This window comes from Apteryx rowi, unplaced genomic scaffold (assembly GCF_003343035.1).
Source record: "Apteryx rowi isolate R43461 unplaced genomic scaffold, aptRow1 scaffold_167, whole genome shotgun sequence".
Taxonomy (NCBI): domain Eukaryota; kingdom Metazoa; phylum Chordata; class Aves; order Apterygiformes; family Apterygidae; genus Apteryx; species Apteryx rowi.
In genome coordinates this window covers 965,687-987,664 of record NW_020447941.1, presented here as the reverse complement: position 1 = coordinate 987,664, position 21,978 = coordinate 965,687, and the positions used below count along the sequence as shown (strand labels likewise).

At 45.4% G+C, this 21,978-nt stretch overlaps 2 protein-coding genes across 7 annotated transcripts in view; both read right to left on the bottom strand.

Moving 5' to 3' along the window:
• The window catches only part of XRN2 (5'-3' exoribonuclease 2), a 64,879-nt gene extending 59,671 nt beyond the window's left edge, over positions 1 to 5,208 (bottom strand). Inside the window, exons 1-2 of the mRNA XM_026060201.1 lie at positions 5,169 to 5,208; positions 4,712 to 4,746 (exon numbers count right to left, since the gene is read on the bottom strand). Of these exons, the coding sequence (XP_025915986.1) occupies positions 4,712 to 4,746; positions 5,169 to 5,208 (75 nt within the window). The remainder of the gene's footprint in view (positions 1 to 4,711; positions 4,747 to 5,168) is intronic.
• Positions 5,209 to 7,486: 2,278 nt separating this feature from the next.
• Positions 7,487 to 21,978, bottom strand: part of KIZ (kizuna centrosomal protein) — a 67,224-nt gene continuing 52,732 nt past the window's right edge. For 5 of the 6 annotated variants that reach the window (XM_026060221.1, XM_026060220.1, XM_026060216.1 and 2 more), the window contains 3 exons: positions 17,132 to 17,219; positions 9,398 to 9,441; positions 7,487 to 7,640 (listed from right to left, as the gene is read on the bottom strand). In XM_026060221.1, the coding sequence (XP_025916006.1) occupies positions 7,537 to 7,640; positions 9,398 to 9,441; positions 17,132 to 17,219 (236 nt within the window). In that variant the 3' untranslated portion in view covers positions 7,487 to 7,536. Of the gene's footprint in view, positions 7,641 to 9,397; positions 9,442 to 10,854; positions 11,037 to 17,131; positions 17,220 to 21,978 lie in introns of those variants that run through there. The other variant, XM_026060219.1, reaches the window with a different exon arrangement.

Below are 21,978 nucleotides of genomic sequence, written 5' to 3'. Positions count from 1 at the left end.
GCGCAGTGCGCGGGCGCCATGGCGGCGGCGCCATCTTGGAGCCGGGCGGGCGCAGTGCGCGGGCGCCATGGCGGCGGCGCCATCTTGGAGCCGGGCGGGCGCAGTGCGCGGGCGCCATGGCGGCGGCGCCGCTGAGGGCAGGGGCCGGGGCGCGGGCACCTCCCGCCGCTCCGCTGCTAAATGGGATTAACGTGGGCAGGATTTCGCGCTCTGCTGCGCCCTGCGGCTGCACGCCGACCTCCTTAGGGCAGTGACGCCGGCGAGGGCGTGGAAAAGGGGCAGCGGGAACCGTTAACGGAAACCCCGAAATCTGGGCAGCGCTCGTGGCGTCGGCTCCGCTGGGCCGGGGAGGCAGGAGGCACCTCGCTAATCCGCCGTGGGACGAACTCACCCCGTGTTTTATTGCTGCGCCTTAGTCTTTCTTAGCTGTCGTTAAGCCGTTTTCCGTTGTCACTCCTCTTGTAAAACCCGTGACTCGAATAAAATTCCCCYGGCAACTTTGTATTGCCGTTACGTCTCCTGTATCACGTAAAGATCGTCCCTCATCTGTACCTTACGAAATGTTCCCTGACTGAAGTTTGCTGTTGTGGTGCTTTTCCTTCTGGAATTTAGCATATAATGAGACAGCTTGTATTAACATTTTGTTCGTACTGATGGGCGCTCAGCTGTCTTTCTGGTAATGCTTAAAAAAAAATCCCACCAGAAGACAGCTGCACTAGCAAATGCAAATGGAGTATGATCGTCTTATCTTATAATTACTTGTGTAGACAGGCTCTGGAAATGTTTAATACTGCGACAAGCATTTCCTTGGAAAGTTGAACTGTATTTTGCTGCAAAAAACAGAGCTGTCCCTCGCGTATACCCTTAAGCAAAAGTCGTGCTGCAGGGATTTGTGGCCCGGCATCCTCAGTGAAGGAGCGTGCTCGGTGCTTCCTGGGTGGAGGCATAACTTCCAAAGAGCAAGAGATGCAGCACGGAGGCAGCCGGGTGAGAGGGCCGCTGTTGCGCCAGGCGGGCGTTTGCGTACCCGCGAATGATAAAACGTGCAGGCTTTTGCAAGAAACAGCCGTGGAAGTCTACCACTAGAGAAAAATAACCCTTTGACGAGCAGTTGTGATAGTTTCTGCCCCTTAACTCAGTTTAGAGACAGGATGGGATACCCAAATATTGTCTTAGTCCTTCCTTAAAAAAACAGAGAGGACCGTGTTTGTCATCAATGCCTGTGCAGTGACCTGCAGGTGTGCTGGACTGGCGACAAAGAACGAATTCACCCCAGCAGAATGAGGCTAAAAAGCACATTTCTCTTGCCAACAGCCTGCCTGTTACAAGTTTGCCACTTCAGAGTTGCAGTCTCCTCGGCTGGTAGTTAAAGAGCTAGGAAAATAGCAGTGCTCTGTGCTTCGAGACCAGAGGATGTCAACGAAAGGCCCTGCGCATGCCTCTGCCTGTGCCTCACCAGAGCGTTGCCTCTCCCAGGAGCAAGAGCCTGTCCCAGCAAGAGGACTGCAGGCTCCYGCCGCTCTGAATTCAGATGCTGCTGCCGGTAGTGAACCCCCTGCTCTGTTTCGGCTTCGCGTTAAGTGGCCGTAGGAAGCAGCAGTTCTCCGCTGCCCTGAGGCCTCCTGAATACAGCTATAGCCAGTGCGTATAGTGCTTATCCCTGCAGGATCTCAGCACAGCGGGAGCAGGAGCTTCGTCTCCCGCAAGAAGAGCCAGCTTCTGCCAGAGCAAGGCAACAGCTCCCCGCCAGCGAGGACTTGGGAAGAGCGGAGTGCCCTCCCTGGCTGAGAAGCGAGCTGCTGCCCAGCAGCAATATTTCGCTTCTGCTTCTTGCAGCCTTCCCCAACTATTTTCGGTTTGACCCATGTCAGATGCTGCACGAAACAGATAGTAAACTCTGACACGCGTACACACATGGGTCAAAATGAGCCAGTCTACAAGGAAAGGTCATACTGGCCCTTCTCAAAACATCAGCTGTTGCAGAAACAGAGCTGTACAGGACCTGCAAAGTTTCTGTTTCAACCAGTGTGTTATATATTTGTGAGCACACACACACACACGTGCATGCGCGCTCTCGGCATTCCTAAATGGGACACTTTTCTTCCCAAATTTCTTCAMCGCAGGCAGACACCACCCTATAAAAATCGTTGTAGACTCATTTTACCTCCGAAAGGCTGTTAAGTGCCCGCACAGAGGGTCTATTTCAGCTCACCATATATCTGCACTCACCCAGGCTTTTCGTCAGCACCCGTGTGCTGACTTGTTTTTGTGAGCATCCTTACAGGGGCATGAGCCGACGTTTGGCCTTAACTCAGTACAACTCAGTGTGTATATGACACACTCGAAAAAGAATGAAGCGCCAAGTCATTGCATATTCACAACAGAAATATATGAAGACATTTTTTGTTACAGGATTTTCCTTAGAAGAATGTTATACTGCTCTAAATCTGTTAAGGCTGTACCGATTACGATCCTACTGTCCATCAGCATCATCCGTCATCATCTTTGGGCCGCCGTGAGGGAGCAGAACGAAGTTGACTGGCAGAATGTTTCGCATCTAATGAGTCTGTGCACAGTAAGAGTATAATAAATAATACTCTGGAGGAACGCAGCTATCCCTTAAATACCAAAGGAGAGATATTGCCTCAGCAGAGACTCCCAAAGCCGTCTGTCACCTGTCATTAGTTCTGCGGCTGTGGCTGAGCTGGGCTGAGGGAACGGAAAGCAGCACGGACTAGCGATGGGCGCCTTGTATCGTGCAAGGAGATTTAGCGTGGACTGGCATCGAGAATCCAGAATCACTCAAAACGAGCTTAAAACTACAGAGGCCGTATGGGTTTGATGCAATGTTATTTAGCAGCACAGGCTGCTGGAGAGACTTTTTCCACGTGAACTTGTGCCTGACATTCACTGAGAAGCATTTAGCCAGTCTTATCTGCGGTGCAACAATCTGGTGCGCTCACATTTAGCGGTTGGCTAGGGCCATCAGTAACGAATTACCGCAGCTTAAGGATGATCAGAAAGCGACAGCAAGGAGGGATGAAGCAGGCACCAGCCCTGGGATGATGGGTTCTGACRTTCATTCTGCTAGTTCCCCTGGGTGGCATTAAGCCTACAGTTCGCAAAGGAAGATAAAGCTCCCGACACGCTGCTGGGAGGGCTGAATCATAGATCCTGAAGATGTCTAAATACTCTTGGGGCTAGTGGATTTCTACAGGCACTGGTGGACTTCTGAGGTCGCCTAGCCCAGGGCTGAGGAGACTGAAGCAGTTCCGAGGATCTCCAAAGGATGCCCAGGCATGCTGTGGTTCACAGGCTATTTGCCCTCTCTGTCCTAACCATCTCAGCTGTGAGGCCTGATCTGATCAATGTCCCCAAGTGGGATTATTACCCAGAAAAAAAGGAAGCATATGCAGCAGAAGAGAAAACACCCCTTTCTCTTGAAATCCGAGGCTTACGGTATTTTATATTCGCATTTTCAAGCCTTCTGGGAGCCTTTATTTCATATTCTCAAGCTTGGCTCAGACTGCCAACTCATTTTGTTAAATAGAATATTGTTACCATTTTTAAATTGTTTCTGATGGGCTGGGCCCAAAGATTGGTGCCTGTGTTCAAAGAGGCAGTACTGCTTTGCAGCAGAGTTTAATTGGGGTGCCATTTTCGCTTTTGAACTTATTGTAATTACGAACAGATTTTTTTTTTAATATGTCCCCTGGTTTCTCCCTTCGAAAGAAAATCTCGTGTTTAATGAACTTAATTTTAGATAAAAGGAATTAAAAGAAGAAAATTAAAAATGCATGAAGCTCCTAGAATCATCCAGTTACTGTGATGTCCATACAGCAATGCCAGCGTGGATATTACAAAGCAAGTAAAAGCAGAAAAATCACTGAGGATCGCCACATGTAAATGCCGTTCTGTTCCAAAACGTGCTGAATTAGAAATGTACATTTTATGCATTTCTTCTTCTTGATCTGTTGCAGAATAAGATAAAGATCAAACATGCCAGCTTGCCCTGCGCAGCATATGTATGCAAACCCAGACTGCTTGCCTTCCTTTTTCAAAAACACATTTAGCTCCGTAGTCAAGCTATTAGAATATACATAAGCGTCAGAAGAAGATGGTCTTTGCATTCAGCTTGCAGCTAAAGCAGCCGCCAAGCTGGTCAGAGGTAACGCCGCTAACGAACAGTTGTGGTCTAGAAAGTTTGCAGCAAAACGGAGACACATGGCTGATCCGGCCACTAAGTATTGCCACCCAAACACAGTCTTCTTGGAGAGCGCAGAGGGAATCAAAGAAATAGATTTTGATTGTCAGCAGCAAGGGACCGAAACTGTCTTCATCTTGCTCCGTCTTCTTGCTTTGCTGGAGACAGGATTTGTAGCTAAAACCTCAGATCTGAGGGCTTGGAGAGACCCGAAGAGGAAGGAGGCCCTTGGGGAGCGATGGGGATTTGAAGGGTGCTCATCGCCTCCGCGCTGCTCCCAGGAGCCAAACCAGAGGAGTTCGAGCAAGCCCGAGCCAAGCTCCGGAGCTTGAGCCTTGGAGCAGCAGGCTGACAAAGCTCCCCTGGAGCGGGATGCCCCAGAGAAGGGCAAGAGGCAGCTCAGGCCTTCAAGATCCGTCTGCCTCTGAGGCCGTCTCTGGAGGTATTTGGGGGGAGAGAAATAAAAAAAATAATAAAAAAAAAGAAGTAGGTTTGCTTTTTTCTTACACTGTTTTTCTGCGCAAATGCCTCAAAGGTCTGGGCTAGACAACGGGGGGGAAGAAAAAAAAAAAGGCATAACAAGATCCCTTGGTTAAAACTAAAGCTCGACACATTCGTAGAAGTAACGAAGTGCAGTTTTAACAGGGCAGTAATAACCACTAGAAAAATTTATAGAGGGGGCTGAGAGATCCTCGTTGCGAAGCATTCACTTCCAGGCCGGATGCCTCTCCCAAAGGCACAGCTACATCGGTCTGATGAAGAGTTCCCTGGGGAGAGCTTCTCCTCCGCACTGTAGGAAATCAGGCTAGATACTTCAGACATTCCTCCGGYCTTAAGCGAGGAAGAGTTAAGCCATTTAATCCCCTAGTAGCTGAGTCACAGCTTCAGTCTCTGAACGTCTCACCTAAAACATCTGCGCTGAGATGCAGCCACTGGCTGAGCTGTTAGGAGAAAAGATAGCAACCTCCTGGCTGGGCGTAGAGCTTCTCGGAGCTTCTCGACATGCCGTTGGGAGAAACTGCAGCAACATAACGTCCCAGCTATTTCTGACCTCGGATCTGCGCCCGTACACTTGTATTTGCTCAGTGTCATCTGTGCTCAGCCTGGGGATCTACTGCCACGCTTACCCCCTCTGCAGAAACACGCTTCCCAGGCTCCTTGGCCAAGCGGCGCAGAGCGGCCCGAGCCTCCTCCGCGCTTCCTGCTGTCTCCTGGTGCTAGTCATTCGGGAGCGCACGTTTTTGCGGTTGCATTGCGAAGTCCCCACGTCCCCTCCCAGAACGGTGCTCTCGCCGCACAGCGCAGCACCAGGGGATTCCCGCAGGCTGCCCTAAAACGCAGCACCGCGCGCAGCAGCCGAGGCTGCAAGACTGGCTGAGAGCGCGGGAGCCAAGCCTCGAGTAATCCCATCCTCGCTGTGAGTTAGCGGTGGCAGCTAGCTTTTGTCTCAGAGGGCGCTAGTGTAAGGGTAGCAGGAACAGCCAGAAGCCCAGGACCCAGATTATCTGGTAGCACAGACAAGGTCGTTCCCCAAATTGTGCCCTAACTCCCTGTACAGCTGCTGCAGCGAGGAAGCCTCCAGCAATGGTGCTGGAGCACCTCAAGTGGAGGGAGGTAGTAGCCTACAGCAGATGCTGCGAATGCTCTGCATGTCTGGGCTGGCAGAGGGGAGCTTCTGGCTTCCACAGCCCTAGAAAAGAAGCTGTAAGAAAGCTGAGTAAGCCTAAGGCTTGGGGCTTTATTTCCAGTTCCTAAGAAACAGTCTACCGCTTGAAAAAAGCAGCAAGTCTTGTATGGTTTCCAGACTAATGCACGAGTCAGACTGACTTTTCAGTACGATGTCAATAAAGGAGATGCAAGTGCATCTCCTGTCCTCTCCCCTCATCAGAAGCCAGCAAGGCACTGAGCTCTGGCACCAAGTGCTTCGCCGAGGTCCCGCAGGTGACTTACTGAACAGGCTTCCACGTCGGCTGCTGGCTTTCCCTTGCTTCAACGCACCCCACCGCAGCCAACCTCGCTCCCCACTTCCTTCCCCTTGCTCCTCCAGGCTACACTCCGCTTCTTCCACTCTTCCTTCAACTTCACCCATAATTTAATGGTCTTTAGAAAGCATGCCTGGAAGCGACTTCATAAATTTAGTACGAGTACAAAATCCCTTGTATGTTATAGTTTGTCAGTGTCATGATGTTTCCTTGGGGAAACAAGGCTTCTGTGATTACACCACACACAGCATCCCCATGAACTTTTAAACCATTGGCTAATTATAACTGAAGTTAATGAGAAAAATCACAAGCAAATGAAATTCTTACTAGTTCTGCAGGAATAAGCATACAGGTAAAGAGCGAGCCTGCTGGTGAAAAGCCCAAGAGCTTGAAATTGTCCTAGAGCCGTCACGGGAAGTAGCTAGGAACAGCTCTACTTGTAGAAGAAGCTTCAGTGAGAGCCCACACCTTACGTACTACAATATGCGATCAGGAAACACAAAGCCTTTGTAAACCAGGTCTCCATTAGCCTTAGAACTATTATTTTGCTGTGACCATGATGTTTCGACTATCGTTTCCCAGTGGTGTTTGTCAACATCTCTTGTGGCTCTTGGTTCAAACTTGATCAGAGCTTATGGCTCACAAGAAACATTCACAAACACATGCACTCAACCTAACGCTGCCTCTGCCCACAAGAACCATCACTGTGCAGCAACGCTGCCCCTGGCTTCCAGGGGCTGGGAGCGCTTTCGGTGCAAGCCCAATGCTGCCAAACTGAGAAGCCCTTTTGGCCTTTGAGCCCAGGGGTGTTGACTGACACCTCATCTGTGACCCCTATTCACCTCCCGCACAGAGGGATTACCTGTTACGCACATGTGGCCTTCGCCTTTCCTGCTGGCACCGTGCCGAAGACACTCRCTGCGAGCAGGGGACTGCGGGCAAGCGGCACTGACCCCCAGGAAGAGAGAGAAACGGGATTCAGTATGGACTGACCCAGCTCCCTCCCTGAGAAAGGGGTTGTTCCGAAGATAACGCTCAGAGACTAGCACTAAATAAGCATCTCAGAGCAGGTAGACATCTAAGGATGTATCTTCATTTATTCCCTCAAAGAAAAAAAATACAACCCAAATAGGCCTGGTCTTACCAGGCAGGATTTCCTTCAGATAAGGAGACTTAGCAGTTAAGAGAAAGCAGATGTACAAGGAGGCTCTGTGTAGTATTGAGTAATATTTATAGTCAAAGAAAAATCTAAATACAAAATACAGTGATGAGCTGTACTGTAGACACAACAGCACTCAACTTGTGCAAAACGATATTGTTTATTTTCTCCCCAAAGCAAACAGTGGCATCTTAATCATAGAAGTCATCAAATTCATCTGCTTCTGTATCGTGGGTTTGTGGACGCAGAGCAGCCTCAATCTCAGAGTTGCTGTCATCAGATTCGCCCCAGAAAGCTAAGGGGGGAAAAAAAAAAATTTAATCTTCTTAACGTCTATGCAGTGACATAAACAATCATTTTACAGCTCTTTCGAGGTACCTAGACAACCTGGTTTAAAGCTAGAGAACATGAGAGCATTTAAAAAACGTGCAAGACGTAGGTGTACGTTTCCAATACAACGTGCCGTCAACGACTCTTGGTCTCCTAATTGCCTTGTTTGTGGGGAAACAGCGCGTTCATTGGAAAGTCTCGCTTCATTGTTTCTCAAGGTAGCTTGACAGAACATCTCCACTCCAAACAATTTACTTGACCATCTGCTGCCTCAATTACAGCTTTGTCTATTATGTTCCACTTTCTCCCTCTGCTTGACCCTGAGGTGAAGGCACAAGCAGACTATGGCATCGCAAAGTTGGCGTAAAAACGGCAGCGACGTCACACGTGACAAGTCACCACTTTGCGACAGGACCAAATACGGGCAGAACTGATTTAAAAGAATCGGTGGTTTTGACAGACAGCTCCGGTGACGAACAACAATTTCACTGCAATAAACAGAACCACGTTTTGATTCTGAGTGCCTGAGAGATCCCTCCAGACGTAAATGAGTTGGACCTGCGAGAAAAAGGAGAAGCCCGACCATCTGCAGAGCTCCTCAAGGGGAAGGTCTGCTGAAGTCGTTCGGGTGTAAAGGTTCCCAGCTCAGCTATTTCCTAACTGCTGATTTTCCCTTTTCCCTCGACTGAACAGAACGTTCCTCTTCTGTCCCGCAAGAGCCGTTGCTTTGCCCCAGGAGGGCCACCCAGGAGAGCTGCTGATGGGCGACGTGCTGGGCTCAGCGTTATTAARACCATGCTTGGATTTAAAGCTACACCCGTGACAGCAGCAGAAACACATTCGAGCGCTCAGGGAAAGGGCAGCACAAGCGGTGCCCTGCTCTGCCCCCTCGGCTAGTTCCCAGCCCAAATACACCCAAAGGGAACCGACATGCCGAAGGGCTCCAAAAGACCGGAGAAACCAAGGGGCTGGTGATGTGACAGAGGCCTTTAAAGTTGCATCAAAGCAGCCATCGTTTACGGCACCCTTAAATCAGCTCAGATTTCAAGCCTCTAAAATATGTTCAGCACCATTCAGGACTAGAGAGTCCCTAAAGCTGAGCTCCGGGCAGAAAACTCCCTGGTCGCTTCACTTACAGGAGGCTTGATAAGAGGTAGCTTCAGGCACCACTGGACATCACGGTGCTTAAAGAAAGTAAGTGCAGAGGAGAATTAAAACATGCACGGCCCAAACATTCATTAAAAAGAAGGCCGGCTTGCTCATGTAAAAAAATGTTCCAGACACATGCATATATGTGTAAGCAGACCCTTTTACGTGCCTACGTATTGTAACTATGCAAACACTTCGCTGCTGCCCACCTACTTCTGCTTCCAGTATTTCAGAGGGAAGATAAAAAAAAAACCCAAAACTTCAGATTCTTCCTTCACTAGGTTTTCTCCTACTACCTATTCACTACTATTTGCTTTAAACCCTGAAGCACAAAGCTCGCTACTCCTCCCAAAGCGTACGCACTATAAATCAAGTCATCTCTGGTTCAGAACTGGCCATCACCACCTACTGGCCTGCTCCTGTGTTGAGGCACAGAAGGTCCTGGCTTCCCCATCCCCCTACATTCATGTTTTATTCAGTTTCATAATGTTTTTAGGGGTGTTCTACAATTTAAGTTAGGCTTAGACATCAGCTTAGACATCATGCTATTTAAGCATGACATTTATTTCTCACCTTTGGATTTTATAGCAGTTACCAGTCCCCTCCTGCTTTCAGTCCTGCAAAATAGGAGAAATGAAAAAAAAATCAGCAGAATATCACAACATTAAAAGAATTCAAGGGTTTTTTTTGTTTGTTTGCTTTTTACCATCTCATAGTTTAAAAAAAAGCACTAAACTTCAGTAATGGCGTTTTTTGGGGGGGGGGGCGGTTAATAACTATTTTCTTTGAGGGTCTTTTTTCACCTCTGTTTTCTCTAAGCAGTGGAGAAATTAATAGGCGGCAGGGACATGAGTCCAGACGTTCAGGCAGTGTGAACTGGCGCGATTTCATGAACAGCGCCCGTTTACAGGGGTAGCAGAGCAAGGGTGCAAAGGATCGGAGCTTCATGTGTCTTTCGCACCCTTTCAGATCCGCCAAGAAAGTAAAGAAAATCCCCCCGAACAAATAAAAACAACGCGCCTCCCCCTCTGCCCTGCCGGTGCTCACTGAACTTCCTTATTCCCATTCCTGCCGGCGTACTCCTGCTCCGTAGCTCCCGGGTTCCCATAGCATCATCCAYGTCCCTATGTAAATGCGCAGCCTCCCAGCTGCCTTTGATCTACCTTGATGTATTTTCAGTCGCGATTCTGTTCTGTTAAATGACGGCTCTTGTGTCTGGAGCATCACAGACCCTTTTGAATCCCTCAAACAGGCTGGAATCATTTTGATCTTTTGTGTGTGCGGCGTGCGCATTGTGTTGGCGCCGCGAAATAATCACGTAGGGGCAACGGCGTAGGAGAATTAACTGTTATATTAACAACCCTGCAGTAAGCTCTGGAAATAAAGCTTCAGCTGATTTTAATAAGGAAGACCAAAGGGGAGATACGTGTGATATTGCTGCGCGAACTAGCAAAACGTAAGYAAATGTCAACTTGCAGTTTGAAATCTTCGCCGCAGTCAAAACAGAACTCCATCGGCTGTCAAAAATCCCACGCRATTAAGGGCTGCATTTCATTTAAAGACACGGCAGCTAATACGCGACGGTGCAAGGCAGGGAATTACGAGTGTTTTAACTGCTACCACGGAGGCATTTGCGAAGGGGAGGAAGAAAAAATGGAGATGATTCACAGCTTCTCTTACACCGCTATGTTCAGCGAGAACTCGCCGTTTACAGCTGGAAAGCTAAGCTTAAAGCTGGGGGAAGCGTCAGCACGTTACAGCTGCCTGCGTTGCCGTAACTTTTCCTTTTAAGAGAAAGGTATTATACTGTTCATAGCCTATTCCTTTTTTTCCCAAGCTGCGAATGCCACCACCGCGCAATCTCCGCCAGAGATGCACAAAAATTCCCAGAGACAGAATAAACTTCACAGCCAAAGTTCAACCAAGACGCCAAACCGAGGTTTAAGCACTAATAACAATTAACACTACTAGTTAGCGATTAACAGTGACACATAGATGAATAATTACATAATCTTAACATAACTTTTAAATGTGTTCGTCTTCAACTGTTTGTCTGACACTTTGTTATCAAGCCATCCAAATCCCCTTCAGTTTTATTCAGAGAGATAAATCCTGCGCCGCGTTGCGCTTCACCTTCCAGCACGCGCTCAAATTCCATTTACTCCACAGGATTTTCAGCAAGTGTTTTAAGTCGGAGCCTCCGGGTTGAGCCCTGCGAAATGCCAAAACACCCTCAGCTCTTGCTCGCTTCGGTAAGGTTTCACGACCCTCCGCATCGCCCCGGAGGTGCTCCGCATCTCCTGGACTCAGCCCATAAAATGCACTTAAGAGGACACAGCTCTGGCTGCAGCATCATTTCTTCCCCCCGCGCGGTGCGAAGCAAGAAACCACTTGTTTCTGAGCCGCGTATCGAGAGGTGACTTCTGTGACAGACTGCACAACAACCATTTTATCTTGAAGTATTTCAGCAAAGCAAGATGAGCCAGCTGATAGCTGCTGTTTACAGTCTGCTGCTTCATCTTCCATTATCGAGGAGAGAGGTGCACAGGGTTTCTTCATTCAGCCATGCTAGAGGGTCCCTCAAAGCGACTTTTCGCTCCACTTTTCTCCTCGCTTCAAGCCCAGGTGAAACACGAGAGCGTTGATCATTTGGGACCCAGAGCCTCCGCGGTGCCCGAGAGGCACCGAGCGCAGCTCTGAGCGCCAGGACGACGGTGGCGGACTGCCCCAGCTCTCAGGCCGGCTTTGGCACGTAGAGACGCGCCTGGGAGAGCTGGAAAACGGGACTAGGAAATGAGAGCCAGGCCAGCACGCGGATAGCAACTCCACCAAACCAAGTCTGGGAAATGCTGCTGCAGGACAGCTTTGCAGCACCGGATGAAAGCCTTAAGTCACGTCTGAAGTGTTAGTCAAGGCTGACGAGATGCAAAACCACCCCTCTACTACGCTGCAGAAGGTTCATATTCAGAAATCAAAGTCAATGGTGAAAGCTGTTGTCTGGCACACCGAGCGCCCAATAACCACCCAAACCTCCAGGGAGGTATTTTAGGAGTAGAGATAAAGTAGCACAGGTTTCGCTGCCTTGACTAATCCCCCTTATTGACCCTTCGATATCCATTTATACATTGCCTTCTTCCCTAAAATAATTACAAACTGAACCCAGGCTCTAACAAAGGAAAAATCCAAACCCGTTTAACTTCAAAGCGCTTTTAATCTCCCCCTTACTGATGAAACAGGCTTTTTGTGCTGAAGATACCGCAACAATGAGAAATGAATAAGCTCCCCGAAAATATTGTCCTCCATAAAGAAAATTCGTACCAAGAGGTAAACACTAGAGGAAAAAAGAGCCAGGTTAAAAGAGGTGGCTCACAGAAAAACAAGAAGTGTTTACTTTAGCRTGGCTATCTTTTTGCTAAAGAACCTGTTGAACTCCTGTCTTTTATTGTCAAGGGAAAACAAAAACAACAGGTTTTATCAGAACGGCAGGCAAGCAGACCAGGATGGAAGCTGAAGGACACCGAGGCTCTAATGAAGCGTGCCTGCGAGCACGCCGGCTGATCTGGTCAGAGAGCTTGAAGCCCGCACGCCTCCGGCTTGCAAAAGCGCCGGTGAGGCAGCACACCACGAAAAGCAGGAGATTCCGCTTCCGCCGGGCAGTTCTCGGGAACCCGCGGTCGGAGAGGTGCGGAAGTTTCCCCCCCAACGGCAAGTATGAAGGCAAAACTGCAGCTGCTTCTTCTTCAAAAAAAAAATATCTAAAAGCCTTTTGGCCGCTCCAGGCCAGCGCCCCTGTTCCCTGCAAATCGCGGTGGACCTGGGCTATCGCTGTCTGCTGGTAGTTTGCTACAAAGCAGCACCTGGAAGTATTCCCCACCCTGTAAATTCAGTAAAAAAAATAACGAATCCCTTCATCATGGCATTTCTCAAGAAGTTAGAAAAAATGAACTCAAAGAAGAGCGGTCAAAGCTTAACGATCGCTCCATTTACAACACAAGTCCTAATTCTAACTAAAATTGGCGAGAAGTAAAGTAATCATATTGAATTTAAGTACTTATACTGCAAATACGATCACTTGTATTTTAGGATGCAAAGATCTCTAACAAAAAATTACGCTTAAGACCGTTTTCTTTTTTAGGTACCACCTTGAAATAAAAGTATCCTTGACTAGAGAAGCCGATATACAAATTCCCGCTGTAGCAGAGATCCCAGGATAAAGCTAGCTATGAAGAGCGCAGGGTACAGCCGCAAAAATAGAATAATAAAACCTCTATTTCCTCTTTACCGTAAAGGCAAAGTATGCATTTCAAAATTTCAAAGAGGACACCACCATGGAAGTATTATTTCCTCTAGAAAGCCAAACCTGCACGTATTTCTATTCCAGAGATAAAACCAAAGGTAGAGGAGATTTTCTGTATCACAGGCTTCATCACTGCTCCTGATGGGCTACAAGGCCACGAAAAACACCCTTAAATTCTTAAAGAAGTGATTTGACAAAAATACTGCAGAATTATAAAACAGTCAGATATGGATTCATTTATGTGTGCCTCTCTCTAGGGATCCTGGAAATTTATCATCTGGAACAAGTACGCTGAAATTCCCATTACTTTCATTGCTCTGAATCATTATTTAACTTTCTTTAAAGCTCCCAGTAAATTCACATCCTGAATATTCACATGCCCCAACGCTTAGCATCTCTTGCTAAAGCTCCAGACAAAACAGACACTTTTCTCACAAGTCAATTAAACATAGACAAGTTTTGGGTTTTTTTTTTTTAAGGTATCRAATGTTACAAGGCGGAAGATGCAAGAACAAATTTGCGAGCTTTGAGTTTAGCAAAGTCTGAGTGCCCCCTGATGGTCAGCCTGCTTATTTACATCATGACACAGCAACGAAAGCGCCGTATTAGGTAGAGCTAGTTTGCTATTAAATAGTTCCTCTGAGAATAATTAAGAGGATGAATTATAATCCGCAAACTTTTATTTACACATCATTAAATCTGTGTTTGTTAAAGGCAGCTTTTGACTAAAAAACAGTCTTCAGAGACCAGAATGGATTACACTTCCAGGACACAGATTAATCAAAGTTGAAAATACTTTACGCAATGTTTATGTCCCGACAAATTAAAATTTTTATTTGGTTCTCAGTCTATAATACATCTTTAATCTTCAGATGATTTTGAAATGAGACAGAGCAAACAAGTCAAAGAAAAATAAATTGCTCGCATCAAAACCACAGAATTATCTAGAAAGCTAGTGACCTCCACTGGCTGCTGCTATTGCTACAGGCCGACGAAATGCCACACACATCGTACGCTGCCTACTCTTTTCGGGGGATTCAGTCCTGACTTATGATACCTTCTCCCCCAAGTAATTACGGAATTTAACACGCTCTCGTCTTTTGCAAAACGTTAACGCTTCCAACTAAAGTTACATCTCCAGCAGTTTAAATATTCCCTTGGCAAAGTAAACTAATCCAGGAAAACACAGTTTTATCCGTAAGGTAGACYGGGACGATATTTGCCGGCGAAGAGGAAGCTCTGGCATGCACCTCCGAACAAAAGGGAACAAGTGGTCTTTACTCGGAGAGCAGCTTCCTATTAAGACTCACTCCTTCGTACATTATGCCTTTCATCCCCACTCAACCACAAAATGATTTTGCTGTAGGAAATACAATAGCAGAAAAAGATTTACATTGAAAGAATCTTTAATAATAAACTGTTGCAGATCTGCCTACTTCCCCGTGATTTATAATACAATAAACATCGGGTTCTATTAAGTCTCATGCACTGAAGACACGCACTGAAAAAAACCGAATATGAAAGAACTCAATTCTTCCCRTCTCCAGCGCCATAATAGTGAAACGAGCATGTGTAAATGTGCTAAGAGTATCTCTTTGCATCTTTTATAGCTTGTGTGTATTAATCTGTAAAGCTTATTAAGAGAGTCATTGCTATGCAAAGCAGCACCCAATCTCTTTCTCTCGCTTTTCAAGAGAGCGCAGTGTTTGGCCAATAGGACCGGCGCTCTGCCCCTCATTCCGCATTCATAACATGCAACATTTGCACAATGTATCTCTCAAAGGCTGCTGAATAGAAAGCCTTAATACTCATGTAAACAACTGCAAACCAATTACTTAATGAATCAGGCCCACACATAATGAGGTGCCCGGACAAAGAGCTATAAATGCATTTTTGCGCYCAAGCCCTCCGCTTTTAAAGTAAAAATCCCTCAGCTGTAGTTTGGGCTTAACTGGCACATCATAATTATTGTCTCTAGGACATCAGAGGAAGCCATTTCTTTTTTTTTTTATTTAGGTCCAGCAGGGTCTTTTTCGAGGTCACTCATCAGCTCAGTGACAAAGCAGAGCAAAGAAGAATTTATAAAAAGTACCACAGCGGTACTACGCAGTTATGTTTATTCTCAAGTAGTGGGTTTCGAGACCACTTGTAAAAGCAATAAAGCACAAGAAGTGACTGCAGTAAGTGGCGGCCTTAAACGCAAGCGTCGGAGAAATTTCATCGCGTCCTGACCACAAATAAGCAGCCACCGGCGTCTTCTATTTCTCCTTCTTTCATGCTACTTTTGCTACTTTGTCTCTTTGTAAAGCTGATGTCGAGTGCCCAAAAGCAAGTGTTATTAATAAGCTTTATGCTTAAAAGACTGCGTTATTTTCGAGTCAGTTAGGAAAATAACTTTAAGCCACGTTAAAAGGTTTTTGTTTTTTTTTTGTAAAGTAGCATCACTACGTACGGGAGCAGGAAGCATGCTTGCATCGGAGAGCCGAGAGGCATAACATTACAAGGCAGAAGGAATGATTTTAAAATCCAGGGAGAATAAGAATCTGAAAAGACCAGTGAAAACCAAAAAAAATGCATGCCATACACACAGCATCTGAAAAATGCTTAAGCTGCCAAACATATCATTAGCAAGCAGTGCAACATCCACTCAGTAAAACCCATGCTTAGAGATTTTTTTTTTCCCCAAACAGTTCATGTTTAATTATACATATTTGACTCAGACACTTAAGAACTTGCTTACAGAATCACTGCCAAGGGCCCAATCCTTCGCTCACTGAAGTCCAGGACAACAGGAACAGACTAAAACGCGTTAACGTTTAAAAATTCAACTATAAGAGCTCTCTTGCACGTGGTAACATTAGGTATTATGAGAATATCGTTCTCTGAAACAAAGTTCCAGAAGATTTTTAAAAAGTGGGAGTCCTAAACAAAAGCATGCATGTCATTCATCAATATTTTATTAAGGCTTGGCTTTATTCCCTGCACTTGAAGCAAGGAGGAGATATTTGATTTTAAGACAAAATATAGAATGAAGCCATTAGAATATCTCTTTATAAAACTGGAATCGTCCTCCATATCAAAGCTAGCTTTGTCAATAGCAATATAAAGCTACCGAAAGATATTGATGTCCTGTAAGCAGAGTGAATTAAATTTTTGTCAAAATACTTTAAAGTATTTTCCTGAATGCCATTAATGGCAGTTTTCAGACAAGGCACCGCATAATAGCGGGCCCCACTTACTGTGATGTTTTAATAAGCTTGCAGATAAGAATCTAAAGCCAAGCTAATATTTCATGAGATGGCTGTGTTATATCCTATTTTCCACTGCTTCTTGACCACTAATTTGATTGCTACTGTTTGATTGCTCTTACAGGCTGATGAAAATACAAGGAACGTGTAATATAACGTTTCTCAAAGACCCAAAAGGAAGTGCTGCGGTTTTATATATATAAAAAAAAAAGTGGGTTTTGCTTGTTTGTTTGAAAGGATAAATGGCACCCTTTAGGCAAATGTAGGGCCATTAATTAAACATACTCAATTTGGAAGACAGACAGACGTGTTATAAGTACTCCAGCATCAAATATTCTATAAAAGAAGAACAAGAAGAACACATATACGGTTACGGCCAGTTTACGTCTCAGATGCGTTGAGAAGAAACCCACCGCTCTATTTCTTCAAGACTTCACGCTTTACGCCCGCCCTTCTCCCGACAACTTCCATTGTCTGGCCTGCAAGTAGCCCTACTGAGAGCAGCTGTACACGCTAATTTGTGGTTCACTGAGATGTCAACCGAGTCTTAAAATGAGAAGACAACAGCTGCAAAACAATACTTGCCTTGGGTGCAAATRTCTTCTAAGGTGTACAACGGTTTAAGTTGCTATATTAGATAAACATAAATATGAACCTTAACCCTAGATGAAGTAAAAAGAGTATTCCATTTCAGTCGCTTTCTATGGGCATTTCTCATTTTATTAAAGCAATCCACATATTAAATGTTTTTAACATATTTACCTTGGGAAGGGACTTCTTCCTTCATGAGATGAAGAACTAGCTTCTGAACTCGTTTCTTGYCTTTTCTTTGTTTTAGAACTATCATCACCTGTTAAGTAAAAATATGAAATATGAATATTCAAATAATAAATATGAAGCCATTTTACAGCTTGGGCCTTACAGAAATCAGTGGAAATATTTAAGTAAAAAGAAACAAATGAAAAAGCATCTCCTACCCTGCAAACGCATASTGGAACGCATTACAAAGCAGCTGGGGTTATTTTGACAGTACTTTGGCAGACTGCACAATAAAAGAAATATGTTCTCTGTCAAACACTCAGTGCAATCTAAAAGATTGTTTTAGAAAAGCACACAGTGATTATTTTTTTGTTCGTTTTTAAATTGCATTTTCCTCTTAGAGGTACCTATCGGTGTTTTTTTAAACGAGCTAGGACACTTGGCACATCCTGCTTGGCCCAGGCGCTCCTCGCAGAAGGAGACAGGASGAGGCTGGAGCAGACAAATGAGAGAAGTCCTCATTTTTGGCTCAGAAGCCCATTGCTATAGGGAGCTCTCTTTAAAACCCACTTGTCCCACCTCACCTTCCACCTAAAGGGGCTCCACACCAGACTTAACCTTCGCCAAGGCAGCAGGGAGGGGGCGGGCGGGAGCACCTACATGTTCGGGTTTCAGCTCTTTGCCAGTTAGCTTTATTTTTACGCTATTTCTGAGCRACGGCTGCACCTATAACAGGCCTCAGTTACTAGCAAGCAACACATCACCGATTCTCCAAGAGATGCATGTAACGGCCCTGCTCTTGGTGCGGACTTTGATGACAAAGTCTAGGGAGGAGCAAACGTCAAGCAGTTACAGCATGTGTCTCAAGATTTTTTGTGCATGACTGGGTGAAAATGAGTTAAGAACACAGAAAACAAGACTCCCTTGAAATCATTTAGACTAATCTGACAATGTCTTCYGAAYAGTARAAGTTTTSTTTTACTTCATTTTAGCAAARAGAACAAACATTGAGGTTCTGTTAAGAGCTGCATTGCATCACATATCAACTTTAAGCAAAACTTGATTTTTTTTTTTTTTAATCCCCACACTCTCATTTACTTTTGTTAATCGGGAAGCAAAATTTTTGTTCTCCTTCCCCTTAAATTTAGTTTATTTTTGGACATTTATACTTCAATGTTATTTGATACATCAATATCATTGTCAACCATTCCCTTCCAAACTAAGCTGCGTTTGAAACACACACATATTAGGATTTTTATGACTTAACAGCCAAACACCCAAATATTTCAAAATCTTTTATCTGGGCTTCACTCTTTCCCCCTCTGTGTATCTCACTTCTGTACAGATTGATAAAAAAAAAGAAAAGCACCACTCATTCACTGGAATTGTACAATTGCTCATCTCTGTACTAATTTCCAAAGAGAACGTGGTTTTCAAGTACAAATGCATCCACTTTTAAAGGCTAGTCTGCACTGCAGATTAGAATCAGGACAGAAKAAAAGCTTTAGATATGACTGAAATTATAAACAAGCCCTAATTTCTACCAACTTCATTCTAACCCAAAACAATTCAGCACTTTTGTACATCTTGGACACTTCTACTTTATAGCTCAATGTGCACTTTACAAATCAATCTCAGCAGATATACACCATTCTCTTCTTACATTTCAGATGCGCAAGCTCTGCTTGGCGTGCCAGGCGCTTCCAACAAGAAGGTCCAAAAAAATCTTACGTGGAAGATGAGAAGCGCTAAAGCACAGGTTTTCCAGTGGCGGCAGCATGCCGCTTTGCGGAACAATCTGACCGCTTTCAAAAGAGTGACGAAACCCAAGAAAAGCAACAGAAAGCTTTCCTGCGAGCTACACGTGCAGAGAAGCAGAGACCTGCAGGAGACCTGCAGGAGATCAAGGAGGGCTTCCTGGATGTACGACTGGAAGCAGCTCGGACTTGCAGACTGAATGATAAGGGCATACACAGGGAAAAATCAGTGACCATAAAGAATTATGTTCATGCGTACTCTAATATTAGTTTGAAGGGGAAAGTAAATAAAAAAGGTTAATTCAACCTAATCAAGTCAGAACTCCRAAGAAATACTTTTGTATGAGGCATATTAAGAAGTCTCCACTCCAACTTTAACTCACTTAACGTAAGTATATTTTTCAGGGCCCCCAAGGTGCCGTTTCAAAGAACATTGCACAATGCAGCAGAGGTTACATGCTTACTTCTTGTCTTGGTAAAGAGCAGTGCTTTATTTCGAGAGTGCATCCCTCTTCACCTCAAGAAGCTCTTGCACAGAGTGAGTTCTGCCTAGCTAACAAACCACCACTGGCGGTAGACGGTGCGGAAATTCAAAATACAGTTACGCGTGCTCCTCAAACTTAGCTCCCCATTCCACCCACGTGGCTGTGACGCGTTTGCGGCCTCCTTCTCATGTGGAAGAGGATGTGAAGCAAATGGCATCCAAACAAGATGGGCCGGTCTAGTCATCCGTCCCGTTTCAGGCCCTGCAAAYGCATGGGGGCATACCCACTCGGTTACACTCTGTTAACGAACGGAAACGTTTTTTCTCCTTTCCAGCTGTAACAGGTAGAAAAGTTTCCAGAGCAAACAGTAATTTCAGAGGGTGTTAGAACCCTGTAAGTAGCTGAACCTGACGTGTGCTTTCCAAAGGCTTCCATTTCAGGCAAAGCCTGGGAACAGCACCTGAGTGGGGACCCTACATTTAGCTTGCTGTAGATAAGATCTTTTAGCTAAGGCTGCCTTAGTTCTCTCCAAAAGGAAGATGAACATCTAGGTATGTTTGAAAGCGGTTTTAATGCTATGGAGAAGACAGATGTGTAACACATCTGTAATCTATTTCTCCAGAGGAGATAAGACCTCTCCCTATCCTTTATCCTCCCCCTGCCTTTTTCCTCCTCCCAGAGGAAAAGAGATCCTCTGCTAGCTGTCTTGGTCCCCCCAAACCTCACCTGGTGAGCTCTTTGCTTGTTTCTTCCTCTGATACRAGGCATTCCCACAGAATGCCCACCTGTAGCTCACTTTATTATGACTTCTGCAACTGAAGTCTGTCTACAAACTCAAGCAAATATCACATGTGCACAAGGAACTCAAACATGCTTCTCCCCTCAGATGTGTTTTCCTCCTAGTTGTCCTCCTTCCTCACTGATCTTCTTGATGAGAACTCCAGGGAGTCAAAAATGAATCCTTATTCTTTTCTTGTTCAAGCCTTCCCCATTAGTCCTCTTCCAAGTTTTCTCCGTTATCATGGACTACTCTTCCTGTCATTCGGGGCAGTAACATGGAGCCCATCACTGGTCCAAACATACCAGCCCCACCTTTCCAGCTGGCACTTCAGAAATCCAATTCTCTGCCAGCCCGACTGTAACTCAAGCCAGGCCACTGTTGTCTTGCAGCTTTTCTTACTGCTTTTGCACACAAACCAGCCTCAAAAGACCATTCACCCATGCTTTTTGCGTCTTTACTGGGTCCCCTTCCTTCCATCAAACAGTAACAGAAACTACTTGTTCTTCACCTTTCAGACCCTTCACAGCYCAGCTTTGCCCTACCTGTCAATTATAATACAATACTGGGCTATCAATCCCCACTTCTGCCTTAGTTATACCAGGCTTCCTTACCAATTAGTCCAGTCATTTCCCTCAAGCATCTTTGTACGTACTTACATACCCTACATAAATGGGAGATCCTTCTAAGAACTCTTAAATCCACCAGCTTACCTTGCTTTAAAGTCTTCCTTGACAATTCATCCGGGCTGCGATGCCTATGAAACATTTGACAGTGGGCAAGTACTTAACGCGCAGTGACTTGCTTCTTTGTATGCTGAACAATCRTCTTGCTCTTTCCTCGTTTTACCCCACATGCCTTGAACAATACGTCCCTACTATCAGTTAGCGGAAAAGAACAGTCTTAGTTACATCCATACAGTACTTACAACAAAAATAACCCAATTCTGCTGTACTGCAACACTTCACCATTGTGACAAAACACAAGCAATCGGCACAACGTACAGGGCAGAAAATAGAAGATAGAATAAATACAGTATTGGGAGAGAAAATTCTCAAGTACTGTTCTTCATTTCTGCAAGAGCTATATTGTCCCATAGAAATGTTAGGTAAATCAAAATACTTTCCTTCATACAACAGATCACATTTAAGTCCGCAGGTAAACTACTGCTAAGTTCAAAAAGGCACCTTTTTGTCTGGGGAGATTTTTTTTCTTTTGCTAGAAACATCTACTCACTACAGTATAAAAACCAAGCGCATACGTACTTTCCCAGTCTTGGGAGAGTAAGACAGACTGTACTGAAACACAGAAACATTTTCTCCTGAGTACAGGGCAGAAAACAATAGCTTGGCAAAGGAGAGAGCGAGCAGAGAAGAGGCGAAAAGAACATAGGTTTAGAGCACGACAACGTGCAGACTGAAACCCGAGGTTAAAGCAATTGTCAGCTCCGTAGAAATAATTCAAGCACAGAACAGTCACGTTCAAAAGCAGAAGCTAAGGGACAGAGAACAACTCTGTCTGCGACAGCTCTGCTTGAGAACAGCAGCTCGGCTGTTGCCTCGGACCTCCTTCGCCATGCGTAGGCTCGCTATAAGCACCTCTCCCTTCCAGTCTGAGCTCAGAAAGCTCCCGCTGCTTTGAGTTTCTGTGTTGACAGTACAATTTATCTTCTACGGCATTGCAACAGTTGCCTCTACCCACAGCCTAACACCAAAGTCAAGGATATCAGCGAAGTCCCCGGGATTTAGGCTAAACTCACCGATGAAGGGTTTGCTTTTTGGCACTAGTTAGCAGTTGAAATGAACTAGAGATGAGAAGTGACATTTATTT